Below are 21663 nucleotides of genomic sequence, written 5' to 3' on the forward strand. Positions count from 1 at the left end.
AGTGTGAAATATATTAACAAAGGAATAGAAGGAAATAGACAAATAAGAATTCCCAAAATTCCCATGAAGACTTTACCCATTAATAGTCTTTAATGCTGAATTTCCCTAGTATGTGAAAGTGAATCACTTTGGGAAGTATGACATCTTCATTGGTCACAGAAGACTGTTTGCCATTTCACCCTGTGGATAAAAAAGTGGAAGAACCACTTAAAAGGGCCTTAAGCAACATCCACCTTTCTTTTTCATATGACACATTCAACACAAGTTGCTCGTGCATCAAAGGTTGTGCTAAAATATTTTCAGACGCTCTTTGATCGAGGGGAGAATGTGGAAGTATGCATCAAACTTCACAAGCTCACATATGGCCCTTCTGTGAGTGGACTTGTAGTTCAGGGGGAATCCAAGATTAGCACCTCAAATGTGCCTTCTCAACTACCTAAAGCCTGACTATGTTGGAGACCAGTTGCTCCACTTTGCTGAGTACTGGAAAAATCATATCCAACATCACTGGGTCTTACAAAAAATATCAGAAGGTTATCAGTTAGAATTCAGATTATCTCCTTCTAATGCACTACTTCACCAAACCTCTTAGTCAAAAGATCAATCTAAGACAGAGTCTTCTAACAGGAATATAACTCATACAGAAAAAGGTAATCTCAAAACACTGTCACAGAGAGAAAAAGACACAACAAGATACTTGATTTTGTTGCTAAGGAGGAAACTATTAGGAGAAATATTTCCTATCTTAGACTTGAAAAAGGCAAACCTATTTCTAAAACCAATAATATTTGAAATGGTGTCATTGTAGAGCCATTCTTTTTGTGGACCCCAGGAGGTTTCCTTAATACTCGGGTTCACCGGGATATGTATCATGAAGATCTAATCTTCTCAAACGTATCCTTATTGTGATCTGGGGTGTTATCATAGTCCTTCTTTTTGGCTTATCATCTGCATCCTGGGTATTTAAGAAAGTACTAGATCTAAAAGTTGCTTATTTACAATAAAAAGTATTCAAATATTTTTACACCCATATGACTGGTTCATTTCTGCTCCTTGTGTTCTAAAGCCACAAGAACAGACAGCAATGGCTTGCACAACTCTACGGAACTTTGGTTTCCTTTTCAAGTGGAAGAAATCTCATTTATCACCAGCTCAAGATTGCTATTTCACAGAAGAACATTTCTGCACAGATTGAGGGAGAGTGTTCTCTCCGAGAGAGAGTTAACTCTCCAGTCACAACTGCATACTCACCTGGAAGCAAATTATGGAACTACAGAAACATTTCCAAGAGTTCAGGGATTCATACTAGCGACCACATCAGTGGTACCATGAGTTCTTCTACTTCTAAAATATCTGATTTAACATTTACTTTAGCATTGGGATCCAAACAGTGAGGATATGACAGAATGAATTTCCATAATAGAGAGGCAGGAGATGGGTTAGTGGATAATTTAGGTCAATAAGGGCAAAATATACAAAATCCTGGTTGCATATTGGCAAACTGGTAAAACCTAATTTCACTGCAGTCATGCAAATTGCTAAATTATATCCTAATTCTGTCAAGTTCTGGAAGACTGCAAATTTATAATTCCTGTGGAGTATTTGAAAACATTTGTAAATTCACAGGGTTACAAAGTATGTCACCATTGCATAACGTTGCCAGTGGGTGAAATTCCTTGCAAAAAGCTTTTGTGGGGAGCAGAGCATTCCTGCAAAACCTTTTTGCAGGAGAAGTGCCATGCAAAAAGAACTTTTCCAGAAAAAAACTTTTTTAACATGCAATTTTTTGCCTTTACCAACAAGTACAGAGCTGTGCCCTCTGATTCAGTACAAAATCTCACAGTCACCTTTGACAATAAACTGTCCTTGGAGGCGCATGTTAATAAAGTGACTGGGTCTGTTTTGCACTGCTCTGTGGCCTCGGAAAGCTGTTTCCTGTGTTGCCAGCACGCGCAAGGTCCCTAATTACATGCAGTGTTATACTCAGCAGACTGCACTACTGTAATGTTCTTCTCTTTGGAGCCCCTGACTACTTGATTAGTAGATTACAGAGAGTCCAGATAGCTGCAGCTGACATTAATCAGAGCTAGAATATTCTACACATCCAGTGCCCTCAAAGAACTCAATTGGTTCCCTGTAGAGCACAGAATCTATTTAAAGTCCATGTGTATCGTGTTCAGGGCCCTTCAGACTAAGGGCCCTGCACTGTTGCAATGCAGGCTGAAAAGATATGTTCCAGGAAGACACCTACGGTCAGCAACTGCTAATCTTATCCAGGTAAATAGGTTCTGTAAGTTATGACAAGGTTGTTGAGTCAAGGCTACCCAGATTTGGACTAGGCTGCCACCCACCCTCAGATCATTTACAGGCTTGTTGAAATTTAGGAAATCCTTGAAGACCTGGCTCTTCCCTAAATAACTACACCTCACCTGCAAAACAACCTTGCCCTTTCCTTTTTTCAGACAATAAAAGCTATCAGCTCCAGAATATCAGTCTGGTGGCAGTGCACTTAATAAATGCTATAAATAAATGAATTATAAATATTTTTCTTAAAATGTGGCTTGGAACCAGATTTCAATCTTATCTGACCCACGGTTCCTGATAAGATGATTCTGTTCACACTTGAGTCACCTCACCTTAGCCTCATTGCGAGACAGATCTAGGCCCTATTTGGAGGGCCATAACATATTGCATTTCCTGGTGCCTCCAGGGGTTGACTATTTCCACTTCTGTGAAGGTATCATACTTATCTCCTAGTGGCATAACAGTGCGTCTTCGAGTTGAGGTTCAATAGCTGCTTGGCAGAATCCATATAGTACTACTGGTGGTCTAACATTGCCTCCAGGGGTTCTGTTGCTTCTAGTGTCAAAGCATGAAAACAGTTTTCTGTCTGCATTTTTCAACTTTGTTGGCTATATTGGTTGGATTAGATAAGCAGATTTAGGTCTATGGTTTTGAAGTTTGTCAGCTGTATTGGAATTTGTTCTGCAAAATGCTATTAATTAAAATACCACTAGCAATAACAAAACTCATTTTGATAAATTGCAATGTGGTGCTTAGCAAGTTTCCACAAACAAATTCAAATATCTGAAATGCTTTTGCCAATAACAAATTCTAATAAAGTGGTCACAAATCATTTTGTGGGATGTAGCAATATTGTAAATAAAATTCTGTATGCCTTCGACAAATCTTTGCACAAAATCAGTCCCAGTTGCTCAAGAGTTACAAGAAAACATCCTTATTTATAAAATCTGGTGGTTGTGATGAAGGTTTAAAATCCAAAAAGCCTTAAACAAAATAGAGATTTCAGAACCAAAACTGGTCTTCCAGAGCAACAGTGGACACCAAGCACGCAAGACATTGTTCCAAAAGTGAAGTGAGACAATAGGCAATTTGGTTGCTAAAACGTTTAACCAGTTATAAAACAAAACAATTACTAGTCTTTGTGAAGATCACAATATCTGCATTAGACCGGACTCCAAATAACTACATCTACTGCACTGCTGTGATTGTACTTCATTTTAATAACTACAAAAGGCTCATTACTCTTTTGAAACACATTCATGTCCACTTCTTTTTCACTAAGTTCAACGTTAACATCCTTTCCGTTGCTATATAACCTCAACAGCAGATGTAGTTTCCTGAGGGATTCACTCAGTTTTGGTGGGTTTGACACAGCAAGAGGCCATACGTGATTTGATTGTTTTCACCAAGGATACAGACCTTCAGCATTTTACATTTTTCATCTTCTGTTTGAAGTAAGGTTGTCAGTGTTTTCTGAAACTCTGTGCTCCCCTGAACACTGGCCGATATTTGCTCTCAAACAGTCAAGACTTGGAGCTGAACAGCAGAATGACCATGAACAACTGAGTCCACAGCCGAATTGATTTTTGGAGGCTACTCAATTCTGACCCATCATAAATGTTGTCCTGTGTGACCATCCAGTAGACGTCCTTGCTGACTGCTGTTTGCATTTGACTAGTTGTTTGAGATGAATTTTGTGGTCTTTGTCATTAAATCACATCGTCTTTGTGTTGCCTCAATCAGAACTCATTGCCCTGCAAAGTTAAATACTCCTCTACTGAATTCTCATTGTACAAATCATAAGTTCCTTCTCACTCTTGGTCTACCACCCCCAAGAAATTTACTTCAAAATGCTCACTGGATACACACAATGGAATCTATAGCATAACTGTAACCTATGCCACTGTCAGATGACCATAGCTGCTTAATAGTGGGCACACTACTCCTCTCCTAACCAGCATTGGACTCCTGAGAGCATTTTAAGCCCAGAGTTTTCTCAACATTGACTTTGAAACACAAGGGAAAAACATAAATAAGTAGAACTGTAAATAGACATATTAAGCATTACTCTTTAAACTTACATTTTGACAGGTGAAGACAGTTATCTACACTAAAATGTCCAAAGCCCAGGATAGACAGAATCAGCTGGTTCTACTGTTTAGCTAGTATGGTGACCTACTAACTGTACTGAATGCATGTTGGTTGGCCTAAAGATGTTTCTCCCTGATCCAACAGATTTTTCAGGATTTACTCTCATATTAAAAGCTTCATTTTATAAAGCTTTTTGTGGAAGGAACTGACACTTCTGTAACAGCCTTTTGCACCAGGACCTTACGTGTCTGCTCTGATACCCTGTCTTGGTTTCCTTGAAAACACTGTGTAGAAAAGTAACCCTCTTTTTGGCATGGTTACCCCCACTTTGTGCCTGCTGTCAGTGTGTTTTGACTATGTTCACTGGGATCCTGCTAACCAGGACCCCATTGGCTGTGCTCTATCCCTCTAAATGTGGTTGTGTAGGACTTAGCACACCCCACAATTGGCATACTGGTGCCCCCATATTAAGTCCCTAGTATATGATACTTAGATACCCAGGGCACTGGGGCACCAGGAGTTCCCCATGGGCTGCAGCATGTATTGTGCCAACCATGGGAGCCCATGCAAAATGTGTCTGCAGGCCTGCCTTTGCAGCCTGTGTGACAAGGTGCATTCACCTTTTCACTATAGGTCACTGCACTAGGTTACTGTAAGTCACCCCTATAGTAGGTCCTCCTAGCCCAGAGGGCAGGGTGCAGATATCTGTGTGTGAGGGAAACCCTCCATGAGCAGAGGTACCCCACGAACTCCAGCTCCATTTCAATGGACCTTGTAAGTGTGGGGAAGCCATTTAACCCATGTACTGGACATGGGTCACCTATGTCCAGCTACATAATGGTAACTCTGAACCTGGGCATGCTTGGTATCAAACATGTCAGGATCATACCCCAATACTGTTGCCAGTATTGTTGTATGATTCCATGCATTCTGGGGGCTCCTTAGAGGGCCCCCAGCATTGCTCCTACTAGTTTTCTGTGGTTTTCTGGTCAGCCCGGCTGCTGCCACTCCTCAGACAGGTTTCTGCCCTCCTGCTGCTTGACCAGCTCAGGCAGAGCAAGACAGAACAAAGGATTTCCTGTGGGAGAGGGAGGTAATACCCTCTCCCTTGGAAATAGTTATTACATGGATTGGGAGCTGTAGTCTCCCCAAGCCACTGGTATGCTTTGAAGGGCACATTTTGTGCCCTCCTTGCATACAGCGGTGTGCACCAGTCCAGGGACCCCTGGTCCCTGCTCTGACACAAAACTGGACAATGGAAAGGGGAGTGACCACTCCTCTGTCCAACACCACCCCAGGGGTGGAGCCCAGAGCTCCTTCAGGTGGCCACTTGATTCTGCCATTTTGGATCCAAGGTGGGCAGAGGCCCCTGGGAGCATCGGAGTGGCCAGGTCAGGCAGGTGATGTCACAGCCCCCTCCTGATAGGTGGTCACCCTGCTAGATGACCAGCCCCCCTTCCTGGGCTATTTAGGGTCTCCCTCTTGGCTGGGTCCCCAGATTCAACATGCAAGATTCCAGCAGGACTCCTTTGCATCGTTTACTTCATCTTCTGGCCACTGAGACTGCATCTGGACCTAACAGGAACCGACGATCTGCAACTACAGCAAACACTTTGCCCTGCAAAATTGTTTCTCCGGCTCCTTCCAAGAACTGCAACATTTCCCCGTCTGTGTATCCTCTTGAGTGATGAGTCTTCAGCCTGCACAAGAAGTAAGAAGGAATCTCCCTTGGAGTGAAGGAGTCACTCCCCTGCATTCGCAAGCACCAACTGCAACAACGACCGGCTTTGTGGATATTCTCTCCTCCGGAGCTGCAGGGATCCTGCATCACAGGTCATGGTCTGGAGTTGTCCCCTAGGTCCTCTCTACCAGCTGTCCAACTTGGGAGGCGGTAAGCCCTTGCTTCTCCTTGCAGGACAGCACCCCTATGCACTGTGACTCTTGCAGCTACCAAGGCTTGGTTTTTCCTCCTCCAAGGGATCTTCAGGGTCTGTGTAGCACCAGCCCCCAGCAACTCTTCCTGCAACGCACAGTCTCCTGCCTGCTGCTCCAGCAACATGGGACACTTCTTCAGGTGTGCTGAGTGGGCCTCACTGAGACTCCTGTGCCTGCTGCCCGTGGGTCGCCTGTGGGGGCTGCCTCCTCTTCTTGTGACTCTTTCAGCTGCTGGTGGTCACCTCAGACTCACCTCCCTGGGTTGGGTCCCCTGAACCTTGCTGGTCCTCTTCAGCCTTGCAAAACCTTCTTCTCTGACTCTTGCATTTGCCAAGGCTTGTTGGTGGTTTTCCAGCACCACTGACTGCATCATGACCGCCGACGTGGGACATCACTTGCATCTCTTCTGGAACTCCTCTTCTGCTCCTGTGCTGAACTGCTGACTTTCTTCATCCACCGTCGACCTGGACCTGCATCCACAGATGGGTGGATAGTGGCTCCTGCCACAGCCGGACACTCCAACGTGAACTGGACTTGGTCCCCTTCTTTTGCAGGTCCTCTTCTATCAAGATCCACCTTTGATTTAATTCAGTCTTGTCTGGGTCTTGTACAGTCCTTTTCCAAAGTCCTCCTGTTGGTTTTGGGGAAAACCAGGTACTTACTTCTTCTCTCATGGTTGCTGGGGGGAACCCTGGTACTTATCTCTTTGGGCTCCTTGTTTTCCCTTCTACTGATTCCACTTCCTTGGATGGGGGACTGTGTTTCACATTCCACTTTTTTAGTACATGGTTTGGCCTTCTCCTAGGGCCCTCACTGTTTGCTATTGCTTTTACCAATGCCTATTGCTTTCTATGCTATTTCCTGAGTGCTAGTGTGTATATAATAGTTTGTTTATTTATTTCCAGTTGGGGTCTTGCCTATTCAGTATTTTAGTATTTGTGTTACCATAATAAAGTACCTTCATTTTTTAAACACTGTATGGTTCTTTCATGTGTGTGAGTACTGTATGACTGTAGTGGTATTGCATAAGCTTTGCATGTCTCCTAGATAAGTCTTAGCTGATCACCCACAGCTACCTCTAGAGAACCCTGGCTTTCTAGACACTGCCTACACTTCACTAAGGGGATACCTGGACCTGGTATAAGGTGATAACACCATAGGTGCTCACCACAAACCAGGCCAGCTTCCTACACACTGGGCCCATGATAGGGAGGAAATCTACCAACGAATCTATCAAGGAAAGAATGGAGAAGCTCACAAGGGCAAAGTTAAGAAAAAGAATAACGGGCCCGTGAAAAAATTGCAGACATTTACAAAAAGCATGTAAATGAGAAATGGCAACTGCTTATCACAAGTGCTATTTTGAGCCACAAATTTAAAAGACCGCAGGCCTCAAGTTCGATGTTGAGACCCTAACGTTCATGACAGAGCTCATTTATCATTTAGTGAAAATGCTACGCAATTACTACGACATTTTCCCGAAACAATGAATACACTTCCTGAGTATGCCACTTGTGTGAAAAATGTCAGCACATACATGAAAAGGACCACTATATAAGGAGCTATCATTCTCCTAAAATAGTATGCCACATATACAGCACTTGAAAGATGAAACCAAAGTAGAGCACACAGGCCCTCATTCCAAGGTGCATTGTACTGCGCAAAGGTAAAAGCACATGTGGTTTTACGTTCACCTGTGGTAATTTTTCATCAGCACATGCAATTACGAATACGACCAATGAAATGTGGTTTTACTGCACAGGAACCAATGTTTCTGGTCGTAACACCACATGCAGCTTGACACTTGCTCCGAGCTGGGTGAAGCATGAGGGAGGTTGAAGTAGGTTGGGATGAAGATTTTCTTGGAAAAACCTGGCAGAATGAAGGCCAGGCTTCTGCTCAAGCTAATGACATCGGGTATGGTTCCTCCACACACAGTAAAACGAGGTTTGGAAAACTCGATCCACTGGGAATCAAGCAGAACAGAATCCCATGAGGTAATTCCAAGCAGGATGGAAACTCACGCGGATTGCTGTGCACGCAGCTTTGGGTGTACTCACCACAGCAGTGATTAGGCCCAAGTAGCTTTCATTATAGAACTAATCATATGAATTGTTTTAATGTAGTGATTTACGCTTCGGTTATTGAGCCGCTAAACACTGTAATAAGCATTTTTATTTTATGGAAAATCATGTACAGCTGCTTGTTCACAGCAAGGGTTGTCGTGATGTCAACTGGTGCTCAGGTTACACAGTCTACCAACATCAGATGGATGGACGGCTGAGATAGCCATGTGAGGATTTCAACTCGTGACCTGCAGGTCACACTGGAAAGCGTTTAAGTAACTGAGTTTGGCATTTATATAATAAACCCTGTATCCTTTTTCAATGCCACTCAGTCAGGATCTGAAAAATGCTCTTCTTATGTTGGAATCTAAAACATCTCACGATATGTTCACCAGAGCAGGCTTTCTTGCCAAACACTTGTTTCTAATTTAAATGATTCAAAAGAAACTGAGACTTAATTTAGATGAACCATCATCATACTCTTTGGTGGATCAAAGGAACATTTTAAACCCCAATGCGAAAAGCATTGGCTGCTTCAGCATATTTTGGAATGTTGCTTATTTATTCTGGTTGCCCTTTAACCTCAGTAAGTCATGATTCATTCACAGCTATCAAACAGTGCATAGTATCAGAGCAGCAGACAGGTCTAAAATCAACTGATAACGGACTGCCATATTTTTGTCAAATTCACCGAATTAAATTTTTAGTTTTGTGAAAAAGCTATCGGCTATTAATTGTTTCTACTACCAACAATTTCACATGACCAAATTGTGCAAGTGGCATGTTTGCACCTTTTGATCACATTTAAATGAGTGACTTCCAGATCCACTTGAGTTCTCTCTTCAGTGGCGGTATTAAATTGACAGATAATCAGGTCTTTTGATGAGCCAGCAGCACAGTTATAGGTAGTGGAGTTGTTTACTTCTGTATTTTGCCTGTTCTCTTTTATATAATTACTAGAGCTCTCGAATGTGCTCACATAACTCCACATTGTGATATTAAACTCAAATGGGTGAATCACATGAGGTGAGTGATTAGTACTTTTAATTATGTGAAAATAGCCATTGGCACCTCATTGTTTTCACTCTCAACTATTTCCTATGACAAAACAATTGCAATTGTTTTCAGTTTTTAATCACATTAAATAACAGTGTTCATCCTCGTGAGTTCAATCTTTATTGAAGGTATTACATTGATTATTTGTCAAGATTTGTAATGAGAAGCAGCTGCGTAGCTGCACATAATGGAATTGGTACTAGTGTTTAGGAGAGTATTCCATGCATTGTGAATCTTCGATGAAGGTGATTGGTGTCATAGCAAGTCAAATTGATCGGAATGCTTTGGTCCAACGGTCTATTTAAGTGATGATGAAGATCATGATTGCGACCACTTTGGAAAACCTTGGAATACCTATGGTGTGAGTGGTGAACGGTGACATCCCGAAGAGACCTCATAAATTCTAGGACATCTTTTGTCGACATCTTTCCTATATAGTTTAAGAACTTAATTTGATATGTAGGAGGAGCCTTGAATTACAGGCCACCCCACATTGTGTTTATCCAACCAGGAATGTTGGGAATTGTGCCTTGTATAGGATGTATTTGTTTGTACTTATATTTACTTATATGTGAGCACTGCAAATCTGCACTGATTCTCTTCCACACCTTGTATGATTGTGTGTGAATTAAGATAACATACTTCTTTTAATCAACATATGTAGCCAGCATAATTGTTTAAATTAATCTGTTGAATTGTATTGTATATAAGCAAATGTCTAAAGTAGTTTACAGAGCTCTGAGACCGATTAGCAATTACCTCTGCCTAAATTAGTCAGAGGTGACAATTGTTATAGTTACCCCTGTCCCATGGGGATATTGGGTAGTCCTTTTAGTAGACTCAGGTACCAGTAGTTGGTCATGTGTAGTGCTGGACTTACTACAAAAGTTACTATAAAAGTACAGTTTGTGAATACTGAAAAGTAGTAAACTTACTCAAAATGTAAACTCACTCAAAAGTGCAGTTTGTGAAACAGGCTGACAGTGTGCCAGTGAAGCACTAGGGACTAACCCTCAGGAAGCAGCACAAAAATCCTGATTCTGACATTTTATTCCATATTCTAGCTGCAAAACTTGGAATGTCTCAATACTGTATTGGGGATCTTATAATGGAAATATTGCACCTGGTATTACGATGCCCCTGTACCGACCCTTTGTGATCAGCCCAAAGTGTCACATAAATGTTGGCAATAGCCACAGAGGGTCTGATTCACTGAGTTTTTAATACGAGTAGGTGTGGCTTATTTCGCACTTAAGTGTGGCTTACTCCTACATTTACAGGACAAAGGCATGCCTATCCCTGGAAAAATGTGCATTGGGACCAAAGTGATTTATAACACCAGATACACTTTTATAGTATATGAATGCTTAGACTCTACAGAACCTGCAAATTATTCCTGGCTTTTCACACAGAGTAATACACATGGATTTAGGGATCAAACATGTCAGCTTGGGCTATGATTGTTGGAAAGCTGATTTAAGGACTTAATTTAGAATTTAAATTTTAGAATTTAAGATTTGGATAGCTCGGCCACCGAACAACTGCTTTAGAGGAGTAAGGCCAGTGCTTTAAATGGGCCTGTACTGTCCGGTACGGAGTACCAGCACTTTTTTATTTTTGGAGGGAGCGTGCCTGCACTTCCCAAGAAAAAATGTAATACTTTTAATAAGAGAGTACAGAGTACCTGCACTTGTAGTTTTCCTTTTCAAGCACTGAGTAGGGCGTCCAAAATGTCAGGACCAGTTGGGCTGTGAAATATAGAGCCATTCAACAGACAATAACTGATAAAACATGTCTATCATGCCAGCATAGCGGACCGGTTTTGTTTTATGACTTGGTAGAAGATAAATTCCCAAAGCGTGGGTACATAGTCGGGCATCACATAACTAATATACCTCGCCCACTGGAAATCTCCCCACCACACTTTCGGAAAAATTTAGGACCTTTTTTGTATGATACATGATTTATGTGGTGATCCCAGAAAGAAAGGAAGCAGATGGAAATAGCGTCACAAGGACCACCTTAGACTGGACGGCCCCTCTGAAACTATTTCTAGCGCCACACGGTGACTACGGTGGAATCTTCACTGCACTTTAAATGGAGTCGGAGAATGACGTGCTGTTTATCAGTCACTTTTTGCAGAAGTGATGTTACGTCCTATCTTATGAATGAGGCCCAAATTGTTTCCCACAAATAAGTTTTAATTGGTCTTTCTAAGTGAAGAGAGACATACTAAACAGATTCCGAGTTACCAGAGAAATATGTTCTTAGCGTTAATCTATAATTAAATGTACGTTAAAATGTTATTCTGATGGGAACAGCAGTACAATTAAATCTTGTTTATGATTTTCCATACAAAACAAAAGATTTTGCTTAGTAAATGGATGAGAAACCTTTGCTGACTAAACCTTAAGTATCTATTGCAGCTTTGCATGTCACTCGGACTCACTTAGCTGTCATGTACGGTGTAATAAAATGGGCGCTTGTGTCTTGTTACAAATATCTTACTCAGTAATAACAGGGGCTGGGTTTCCTTTGATTCCCTGTTCTGTCTCCTTCCCCTTGGCCTGGTGCTCTGAGATGACACCTGAATCCCTCTCACTGGGGATTTTTATCACTGCTTCAGGCAGAAAAAAAACAGAACAAAGCGGAGACTTTTTTAAATCCAAAGTTCTTTCCTTTTAGGAATGTGGCACTTGAAAAGGGGACTGGGGCCCAAGTACGTGTGAGTAAGTAAGAAGAAGCTCACAAAGATCCACTGAAGTCATACTGCTGCTCAAAATCCAGTAGTCTCATTAAAATAATGAGAACCTACGCGACAGGGGTACATCACACCGGAATTCTGTGACAGAAGCTAGGGTGAGTATTTGAAAAGTGTGCACCACTGATTTCGCTACAACTTGTCTTGTATCTGACAAATGTGCAACGCCGGTCTAATTACTTATCGTTAATGGTCATTTCTGAAGTATACAATACAAATGGAATGATCTCTTGCCACAAAGTCTCTTATTATAATTGGTCGAGTATTCCTACTTTGGCCGAAAATGAAGATCTCGCCAGAAAAAGAAATATTGTCCACGTCTAACCTGTTCAAAGACTTATGGGTGTGTCTTTTAATTCTTCCTGTAATGTTCTATGTTATGTAATTTGTGTTTATATGTATGCCCATTATTATTTATTATGCTTTTTAAATATTCATTATACACGCTAAAAATAGTTTTTTTTCTTTTGTTTTTAACAAAGGATCACACTATTCTGTTTATTTATTTAATTTAGTTTTGATTCAGTGTTTTACAATTGTTCATTCATCTATGAATAGCCTTTGGGATTAAACTGTTTTTCGTTTGCATCTAACCCTCCTCCTTGGTTCTGAGGGTTTACTCTCTTTCTGATTCCAAGTCATAACAATGCATGTATCACTTTTGATTCTGCACACCCTATTGAATCCATAAATAGGTTGCAGTCCTCCTCCTTCCTACTTAATCTCATGCCCAGCTGCTTTTTGAAAATAGTGCTATTTATTTGCAGTAACATATGCATCAAATAGTTGACATTTCTACTTGGAGGAATCAATGCCAATGTACATCAAATAACACAATGTGATTCAAGGAATATCTCCAAATAGTCCAGATGACTGGCAGTCGCTCCAAGTAGCATTCCAACACACCAGCTTTCACCCACTGTGCCATTCTAGAAAGGGGCCTGTTTTATGGAAATTAGTACTGACCCTGTCCCTCTTGGGCACAATCCATCCTGAAAGCCATACAAGCCTCTACCTAGAGTAGCACAAGAGGGTGCAAAGCAATGGGGTGGAATGTTACCCACAAACATTGACTGTCATTTAGACTATTGGCAAGCATTCCTCAAATCACTTTTTGTGTGTTTGATGTACATGACCAAATGTATGTCCAGCTGTGGTTCTCTTGCTTCCTGTGCCCCAGTATCCAAGCTATACCTCACTGATGAGGCATAACAAGGCCAAGCCTGGCCTAGGATGGGTTGGGCTCCCTTTTGAAGAAGACTGAGTCTGGCAGTTTGGGATGGACTGTTTCTATGTGAAGCACGGTCAGTAATGAATGGCGTAAGGCAGACTTTTGTCTAGAGAGACAGTGGGCAAAAATGATTTGTTAGAATGCTATACAAGCAGATGGCAGTGGTTTAAACAATTAATAAACATTGTTGCTATCCCGTTATTTTAACATAAGCACAAATCATCAAATGTTTGCAGAATTAATGTTTTGGTGATGGAAAACTATGACGAAACCATACAAAACAAATAAATATTTTTGATTAAAATAGCAGAAGAGGATCCATAACTGAATACAATCCCACCTTTTAATGCTAGTAACCACGAGTCCTTGATTTGTTTTTAATACAAATATTTACAAACATAAAACTCATTATTGTTTTAAGGCTTTCTTTAGTTCTGTCTGGGCAGGTAGACATTAGACTGCCTTATAATCCTAATGTGTGAGAAGGGATTTTAATTCAGTTCATTATAGGGTATTTATTTTGGGGCTGATTTGGTACAGGTGAGCACCATATGACTGATGTTTGAGCCTGGGAGGTTTGAAATTAATGATAACTAGGAGTGAGATAGGGAGAGAGTGTATTATAAGGAAAACCTGGCCTACATTGGCATAGCTGAATCTTGATCACAATCCTGGTAAATTTTAAGCACTGAAGCAGAAGGCAGGAGCAGAGTGCACAATGGACAAGGGCACAAGCTAAGAGTACAATGGACTAGGGGTCTTTTCAGACACAGAATTCCTCCTTTCAAGCTCACTCTGAACCTGCCCAGTGGCAAGGTATCATACCCCATGCTCCTGAGAGACAGAGGAGGCACTGGGGGTAAATGATGAGAGGCGGAGCTACAGGGAGAGACAGACGGCTACACCGGCATATCTGTGTAATAAACATACCTTTACGGTCCACATTCCAGGTTCCGGATCTTTGACATTCACCACTTTGGCAGAGTTCTGAATATTCAAGAGCTCATTCAAACCAGCTCCTTTCTTAATCACCTTCCCTAAAATGGCAGAAAATAATGGTAAATACATATTCCGACATATATGATCATCAAATGTACACATTTAAAATGTCAAGGCAAAGTCCTACCTCAGCTTAATTATTTAGTAAAAAAGGGCATTCTCGGTCAAATTTTGCAAATTTTGCACTATTGTACTGCATGTTTAATTATGAGTAAATGCAAAATCTTAATAATCAGTGAATTGTCATACAACTTACACTCCAAAAAATAGAACAGCAGCTTTGGAGTAGACAATATAAAGAGAACTTCCATTCAAAAATACAGAAAAATATTGAGACAGTTGATTAATTCATACAGTAGCATGAAAACCTTTATACGCAGTATTTGAAACAGAATTTCAAGCTTTTCCACAACAATTTTAACTTCAGAATCTGTAGGCCCAAAAACAAAAAGGTAAATGCTGCATGCACCAACAATAAACAGTCCCAAATTTATGAACACATGTACATATTTTGATATGTATCTTAACATTTATATAGCATGTCTGGACCAATAGGTGAGTGATCGATAACAATAGATCACATAGACAAACCTATGTGATCTACCAATAGATGAGATACACAAACCTATGCAGCTATCGCATCAAAATAACCCCAGGAACATCAAGGAAACATTAATTTAGGAACTGTCTGAAAAGATTGATTTTTAGTTGTTTTCTGAATGCAGTAAGTCTAGGCAAAATACTTTATTAATAAAGTTCTTGACTTACTATTATGTCCTATAATTTTTAAATGATTCTTAACATGATTCGTCTTAAAAGTAGGTAACAATTCTAACAAATCCTATGTATTGAATGTAGACTCATTAGTGTATGTAAATATTAGCCAACAGGGGCAATACACAACCTGAGTAAGACTGGCTTGAAAGCATGGGTCCATTCTTACTGTTTAGGGTACAGCCATTGAAACTGGCTAAAACTACAGTACATTTCAGCCACTCTGTTTTGTTGCCCTGCAGCCAATCAGATTACCCCCACATTCCGGCCTACCATATTCAGACTGAAATTTATCCCACCCAAACTCTCAGCCAACACCTCATATAAGTTTGTATCTGCAGAAGGTAATTCATGTTCCAACAAATGCATGTGTGAGTGGTGACTATCATTCTGATAAATCAAAACAAAACCTAATGTGAAGTGAAGCATGGGGGTGCAGATGTGGCACAAAGAAGAGTCTTAGTGGGGGGTACTTAGGAGATGGAGCAGAAAAAACAGAAAGCTTCCATGATGCATCCATGATGGTGAGTGGGGATTGCTGAAGTACCAGCAGAAGCTTCACAACCAAATAATTTAAATCCACCAGACAGAAATCTCTCAGAGGGAGAACATAGAACCTCAGAGGCTTATTGGAGTGGGCAGGCTGGTAATTTGTAAGGGGAGGTCATCTAAAATAATGGGACGGAAGAGAGAGTATTTATCTGCAGGTTTTATGCCTGCTTGCCTATGAATTTGCTGGGGTGGTTTTAAGCAAGATATCCAAAATTACAAATTTGCTGCAATAGTATAAAATGGTTTGCACTTCAGTGAGGTGAGTTTCACCAAACATCACAAAGCGCCAAATATTCCCCACTAAAAATATGCTATAATAATCTATAATTATGAAACATTTGTAAGAATTGTCCACAAACCTTTTTTGCAAGACAATTCTCCTTATAATAAAGGTTTTGGTAGTGGATTTATTTTCCAAACAGAGTTAACACATGTCCCCATGCATTCTTTAAAAAAAACACTTAGCCAAGCAGGAAATGTATAGGTTTTGACAAATTGGGTTACGACCCAATTCTCCCGGATGATGTGGAAAAAATAATAATTTCTGGACGTCGGGATGGCACCCCGGGTCCTAAGAGAGACCCCAATATAGGGCTAAACACCTTTGCTTTTTGTATAACCATGCTCTCACCAACCAGGTTAGCTCAGACAGCTGGTAGGGATCAATAATAGCCCTGATTTATAAAGCCGGGAAGAAGAATACCGTCAAATTATCGGCTGATTGCCCTGTTAGATGGGGAGGCAAAACAGTTTGCCAAGCTTCTGTCGGCTGAACTAACAAAATGGGCAGCAGAAGGCTCACTGGTCCCGGTGAATCAGGCTGGGATCATTAAAAATACAGACACAACCATTAACATCTTAATGCTCACATTGCTAATTGCTCTCTAAATCTACTTCCATGTTACGTGGATTTTCCTTCTGCCTTGTGGGCCAAACTGCAAAGCTGGGGAATCTCTCCCTCACTCCTCTGGGATTAACTTCTCTAATATGTTGTATGCTGATGACGTTGTACTGATTAGCTTTACTAAGGTCTGCTTGCAATGACTAATTGATGCTACAGCTATGTATGCCATAAAGCATAGGCTTCAAATTAATCACAACAAAACAAAGACAATGCTTGTTATCACAAGAAGAACTCCAACACCAATCTTCCACCTCAATGGCTCAGCCCTGGAATCTGTGACTGAATATAAATAACTGGGAGTTATCTTTGACTCAAGAGGAGGTTTCAACAAAGAGTGTAGTTCAGTACAAAGAAGAAACAACTCCCTAACCTCTGCTTTTTGCAAGCTAAGGAACTCTTTAAAAGGTCTATCTCTCCAACCAGTCCTAGAGGTTCTGGCTGCTAAACAAGCCCCCTCTGTTTATTGTGCCAGGGAACGTAGAGGAAGAGCTGACAAAATAATCAACAATGATATAACTGGAACTTATCGAAGGGTGTTTATTCTCCCACATTATGCTTCACCAGCACCAAACACAACTGGACTTCAGTCTCTGGAAACAGAATGTAAACAGCCTGGGTGCCTATCTAAAACGAAGCGGGAGCCACACTAGGTAGGATTGTGCAGAAGGCTATTTCTGATTCAAGAGACTCCCAGGCACATGACTAACTAAACTTGGCCCTAATGAAGTTTCAGGCAGAAGCCCTCTGGGCACTGACTCTCACTCCACCAGCTTTTAACAGAGCCATAAACTCAACAGAGAAAAAAATCTCCTCTCTTGATAAAGAAAAAGCCCTGGTATCAAAAAGATCACACACCTGGATGACAATAGTTCATACGGCCTCTTAAAGCCTCAACCATATCTAGGGGAACTGCTTGGGTTAAAGACAAAATTTAAGCTGTTGAAATTCAGCTACGTGGCCTCCCCACACAATGCAATTCTCTTGTTCGGAGAAGTCATTGCACCATGATCTCATGCCGGTTCTGCTGTTACCCAAAGGAAGACATTTGTCATATTGTTTGCACTTGCCCTGCCTTAATGACAGAATGAAGAGGTCTGCTGAAACTGCACTTCATTAGGAATGGAATACGCTCATGTCAGTAGGCCCTCAAAGCCTGCCTTTAAGGAGAGAACCTAATGATCTGTTGAAAAGTTCTTAAATGTATGAGCCTGGCTGAAACAAAACTATGGTTGGCTGGCGGCAACCTGGCAGTGTTGGCGGTCCGACCTTTACCGCGGCCCTGGCGGTCTCATGACCACCAGGGTCGTAATGACCACCTTTGTGTAAGCTGGTTTCATAGTGAGTGGTTACCTTTCGTACGCTTGCACCTGTTTGCGCATTGCCCGTGTATCTTCCCTAGAAGAAGTATCTTCTTCAGAGTCTTTGCACTATGAACAGATGGCTTTTGTTTGGCTCAGTCTACAGCACGCAGTGCACCTCTGTTAAAGCACTAAGCACTTTCTGGCACTAACAAAGTCATGTTTTATGAGCCTTGCAGTTTTCTCTTATCTTTTAAAGGGGTTTTAGGTATCCCAATCATCTTTTAACTAGTGAATATCAAATGTCAATATATAGAGACACATGTTTATAGCTGGATCTCCTTTATTGGTGTTTTTGCTTGTATCTTTCAAATTGTAAGTTTTATTTCACTGAACAATAAAGATTATTCTATTCTAATTCTATAGGTTTAAAAAAAAAAATATATATAGAATAAGTATCGAAATTTTGGCACCTTTACTTTGCAACCTGCTGATTTAACAGGTCTGTCAATACAGAGAATAAAGGCCTCATTACAAGAAGACTGCTAAACTCGTGGTGGTGGTTGGACCACCGCACTCCTGGTGGTTCGACCGCCAGATTACAAACCTCTGCTGCCACGGATCCCGATGGGGTGTGCCAGTCAGAGTCATGGCCAGCTACGGCGGTGCCCATGGCAGCACTGCCGTGCTGATCATGAGTCCACTTTCTGACAGCCTTTCCATGGCAGTTGCACTGTCACGTAAAGGCTGGCAGAAAGCCAGTGGTAGGGGCCACAGAGGGGCCCCTACACTGCCCGTACCCATTTCATGGGCAGTGCAGGGGCCTCCCTGTGAGCACCTATGAAATGTGCACTGTCTGCTCTTAAGGGAGACTAGGCCAATGCCGTGGCACTGTTTCTGCAGGGCTGACTGGTGGAAACATCACAATAAGATGTTTCTGCCGGTCAGCCTGTGGAAACATTGTAGTACAACATGGGATGAGGCCACCAGTATGACGGCAGTCTCAATCCCGCAAACTTGTGATGAGCCCCTAAGATTTTGTCTTAATGGGAAATGCCACAGGGTATCTCACCTCATATCTGATTTCTTATTAGTTATTGAGAACTTGCGTGAGATGAGAGGAATTAACATAAAGCTGCTGTTTAACCACAATAGAGAAAACAACACAGGTGGAAATCAATGTTTTAATGGTATCTACCCTTTTACTGAATGTAAAATTGTATTACTGAATTACAAGCACTTTAAGCATCTCAGAAGCCACCTCAAAATGTTCTGGCCAATTATGCGGATACTGTTACAGTATCTATTAATTAAGACAATAAAAATATTTAATGAAAAATATAGTGTATTTTTTACAAAGTTGTATTTGTGTTTTTTATTTATTAATTGAATGTTACAAATAAATGGCAGAAAACTGTCCAGCTTCGGGAATTAATACAAGCAAAATACAAACTAAAATAAATAAGATAGAACTAAATAACATGACATTATAAATATACTTCAAAAGGTGAAATTAGGTCTTCTGCTTTAACATCTGTTTCAGTTGCGAACACATTACAATCATTACTATAGCACACCACGGATGTTTAACGTTTACTGTGCGTTTTAGACAGTTGGCCATGGAGCGACTGGAGGATTAGTTAAATGCAGCGTGATTGAGGAGAGCCTTGAATGATTCAGGTGGCACCACTCCTGATACTGCATCGAATGAAGAGGGCCTCAGTGAACCCACCTGAAAGTAGGAGGTTGCAGACGTGTAAATAATAGTTGACATGAGGGTTTTAGAAGCCTGGCAGGACAAAAATAAAGGCCCCTTGGCAATGCTGTGACTGCTGTAGTGCCAAAAGCCAAGTGTTTATATACAGGAGTAGCCGGAGAGGGAAGACTCAAAGTGACATCAAGGTTTCTAGTCAGGGTTTACAGAAGCATTGGAGATATGAGCAGCATCATTGTAGGTATGATAATTTCTAACAATTTTCATAACATACCTAGTGGATCCCGGATTTCAACCTCTGGAGAAGGTCCACTAAGTGACACAGTCACCTCCTTCAGACTTGGGTCGAATGGTATTTGCCATGTGTTCACTGCGTGGCTTGAATGATCTGTCGAAAGGAGATGCACCTTGGATGCCTGCACTGCTTCCTCCACCCATTTCAAAACCTGATCAGGGAAATGAAGAAAACAATGTTAATCAACATAATGCACAGATCAACATCAATCATTGTCAATCTGTTTAATTTAAGGGCAAATGCAATAGGTCCTATGGACTGCAGTAACCCAGCATGGGAAAACATCTGTACTAATAACAGTATCAATGTAATCGAAATCTGAAACACCATTTAAGAGCAGCAAAGTTTAAGAATGTGATTTTTATGCTATTTACGGTAGAAACTTGTTGTGCTGTTGACAGTGAAGAATAGAGACATTAAGTGTCGGGAATAGGACACAAACAAGCCCGACGACTGGAGATGAAAGGCAGAAGTATAGCCCAGTAATTGGTCCAAACTCTGAAGGCCAGAACTTCACAAGTACATTGGACCCTTGTAGTTAGCAGGTGCCAGTACTAGGTCACAAATAGGTCAAACCTCTGAACTTTGTATATAAGATTCTTTAGTGTAGGCGTGACACTGGTGCTAAGGCTACAAGTGGGTACATCCAGCAGACTTGCGGGGTCACCAGTCATACTGCTAGGTGGGCCTGAGACCATACAGTTGATTATGAATCATCAATGCTATCTTATATGAATATGAAAAGATCATAACACAATATTGTAAATTGCAGCGACCAGGTGGCCTGCTCAAACAGGAAACAACACCCATGCATTGGAGATGCCATGTTCTATACCAGTCAATTTTTATAAGAGCTGCTCAAAAGGGGAGTCCTGTCTCCATAGCCAAACTCATCAAAATAAAGGTATCATTCAATGACTGCACACAAAAGTACCTACCATTTATTAGAATGTAAGATGCAGATTTTGAAGTTGCAGTGTGTACGGTTGTCTAATATTTGAAGCTGTTTGATTCTCCTTAAAAATGAGTGGAAATGCACAGAAATTAAAGCCCTGGCACTTCAGATGTTTGGTTATTGAAAAGATACACATCTGGGAAATACTGTCATTTGCTCCTATAATTAAACTGAATGATCAATGACAACTTTATGCTACAGTAAACACTGTTCCCACTTGCTGCTTGGTTCAGTGTACTTTGATTTTGAGCATACTCCTAAACGTTCTGAATCGGAAAGAGGCATTAAGGGTCCAATTTATAAAATGGTGGCATGTGTGCTCTGTCGCAATGGCAACAGAGTATACATAACGCCAATACGAAGATCCACCTGCCCAATTTAAAGGCGGGCAGGCCTTCAGTATGGCCACGACAGAGACTACTCTGTCTGCACCATGGCCAAGCTTCTCTAGTGGCCCTGGGGAGTAAGGGCTGTCTGAGAAATGGCTACATGTCTGCCCACCCAATTTGAATGGCTGGACATGTAATGACTTTTTACTGTGCCTTACTGCCAGGTAAACCTGGGAGTAATGAACAGTAAAATCGTTATAATGCTCCCGCTGCCATAGGAAGAGCCTCCTATGGCGAGGGGCATATCAATTGTTTTTTTCCAAAAATAAAATTCTGTTTCGAGATTCTTATTGAAAAGAACAAAATAATACTGTATGCTGCAGTGCTGTGCCCATCTGA

The 21663-nt window shown here is 41.2% G+C and overlaps 1 protein-coding gene across 1 annotated transcript in view; it reads right to left on the reverse strand.

Moving 5' to 3' along the window:
- HMCN1 (hemicentin 1) overlaps positions 1–21663 on the reverse strand; it is a 1093576-nt gene that overhangs the window by 800327 nt on the left and 271586 nt on the right. Inside the window, exons 5-6 of the mRNA XM_069232006.1 lie at positions 19960–20131; positions 14375–14481 (exon numbers count right to left, since the gene is read on the reverse strand). Of these exons, the coding sequence (XP_069088107.1) occupies positions 14375–14481; positions 19960–20131 (279 nt within the window). The remainder of the gene's footprint in view (positions 1–14374; positions 14482–19959; positions 20132–21663) is intronic.

Source organism: Pleurodeles waltl, chromosome 4_2 (genome assembly GCF_031143425.1).
Source record: "Pleurodeles waltl isolate 20211129_DDA chromosome 4_2, aPleWal1.hap1.20221129, whole genome shotgun sequence".
NCBI classification, from domain to species: domain Eukaryota; kingdom Metazoa; phylum Chordata; class Amphibia; order Caudata; family Salamandridae; genus Pleurodeles; species Pleurodeles waltl.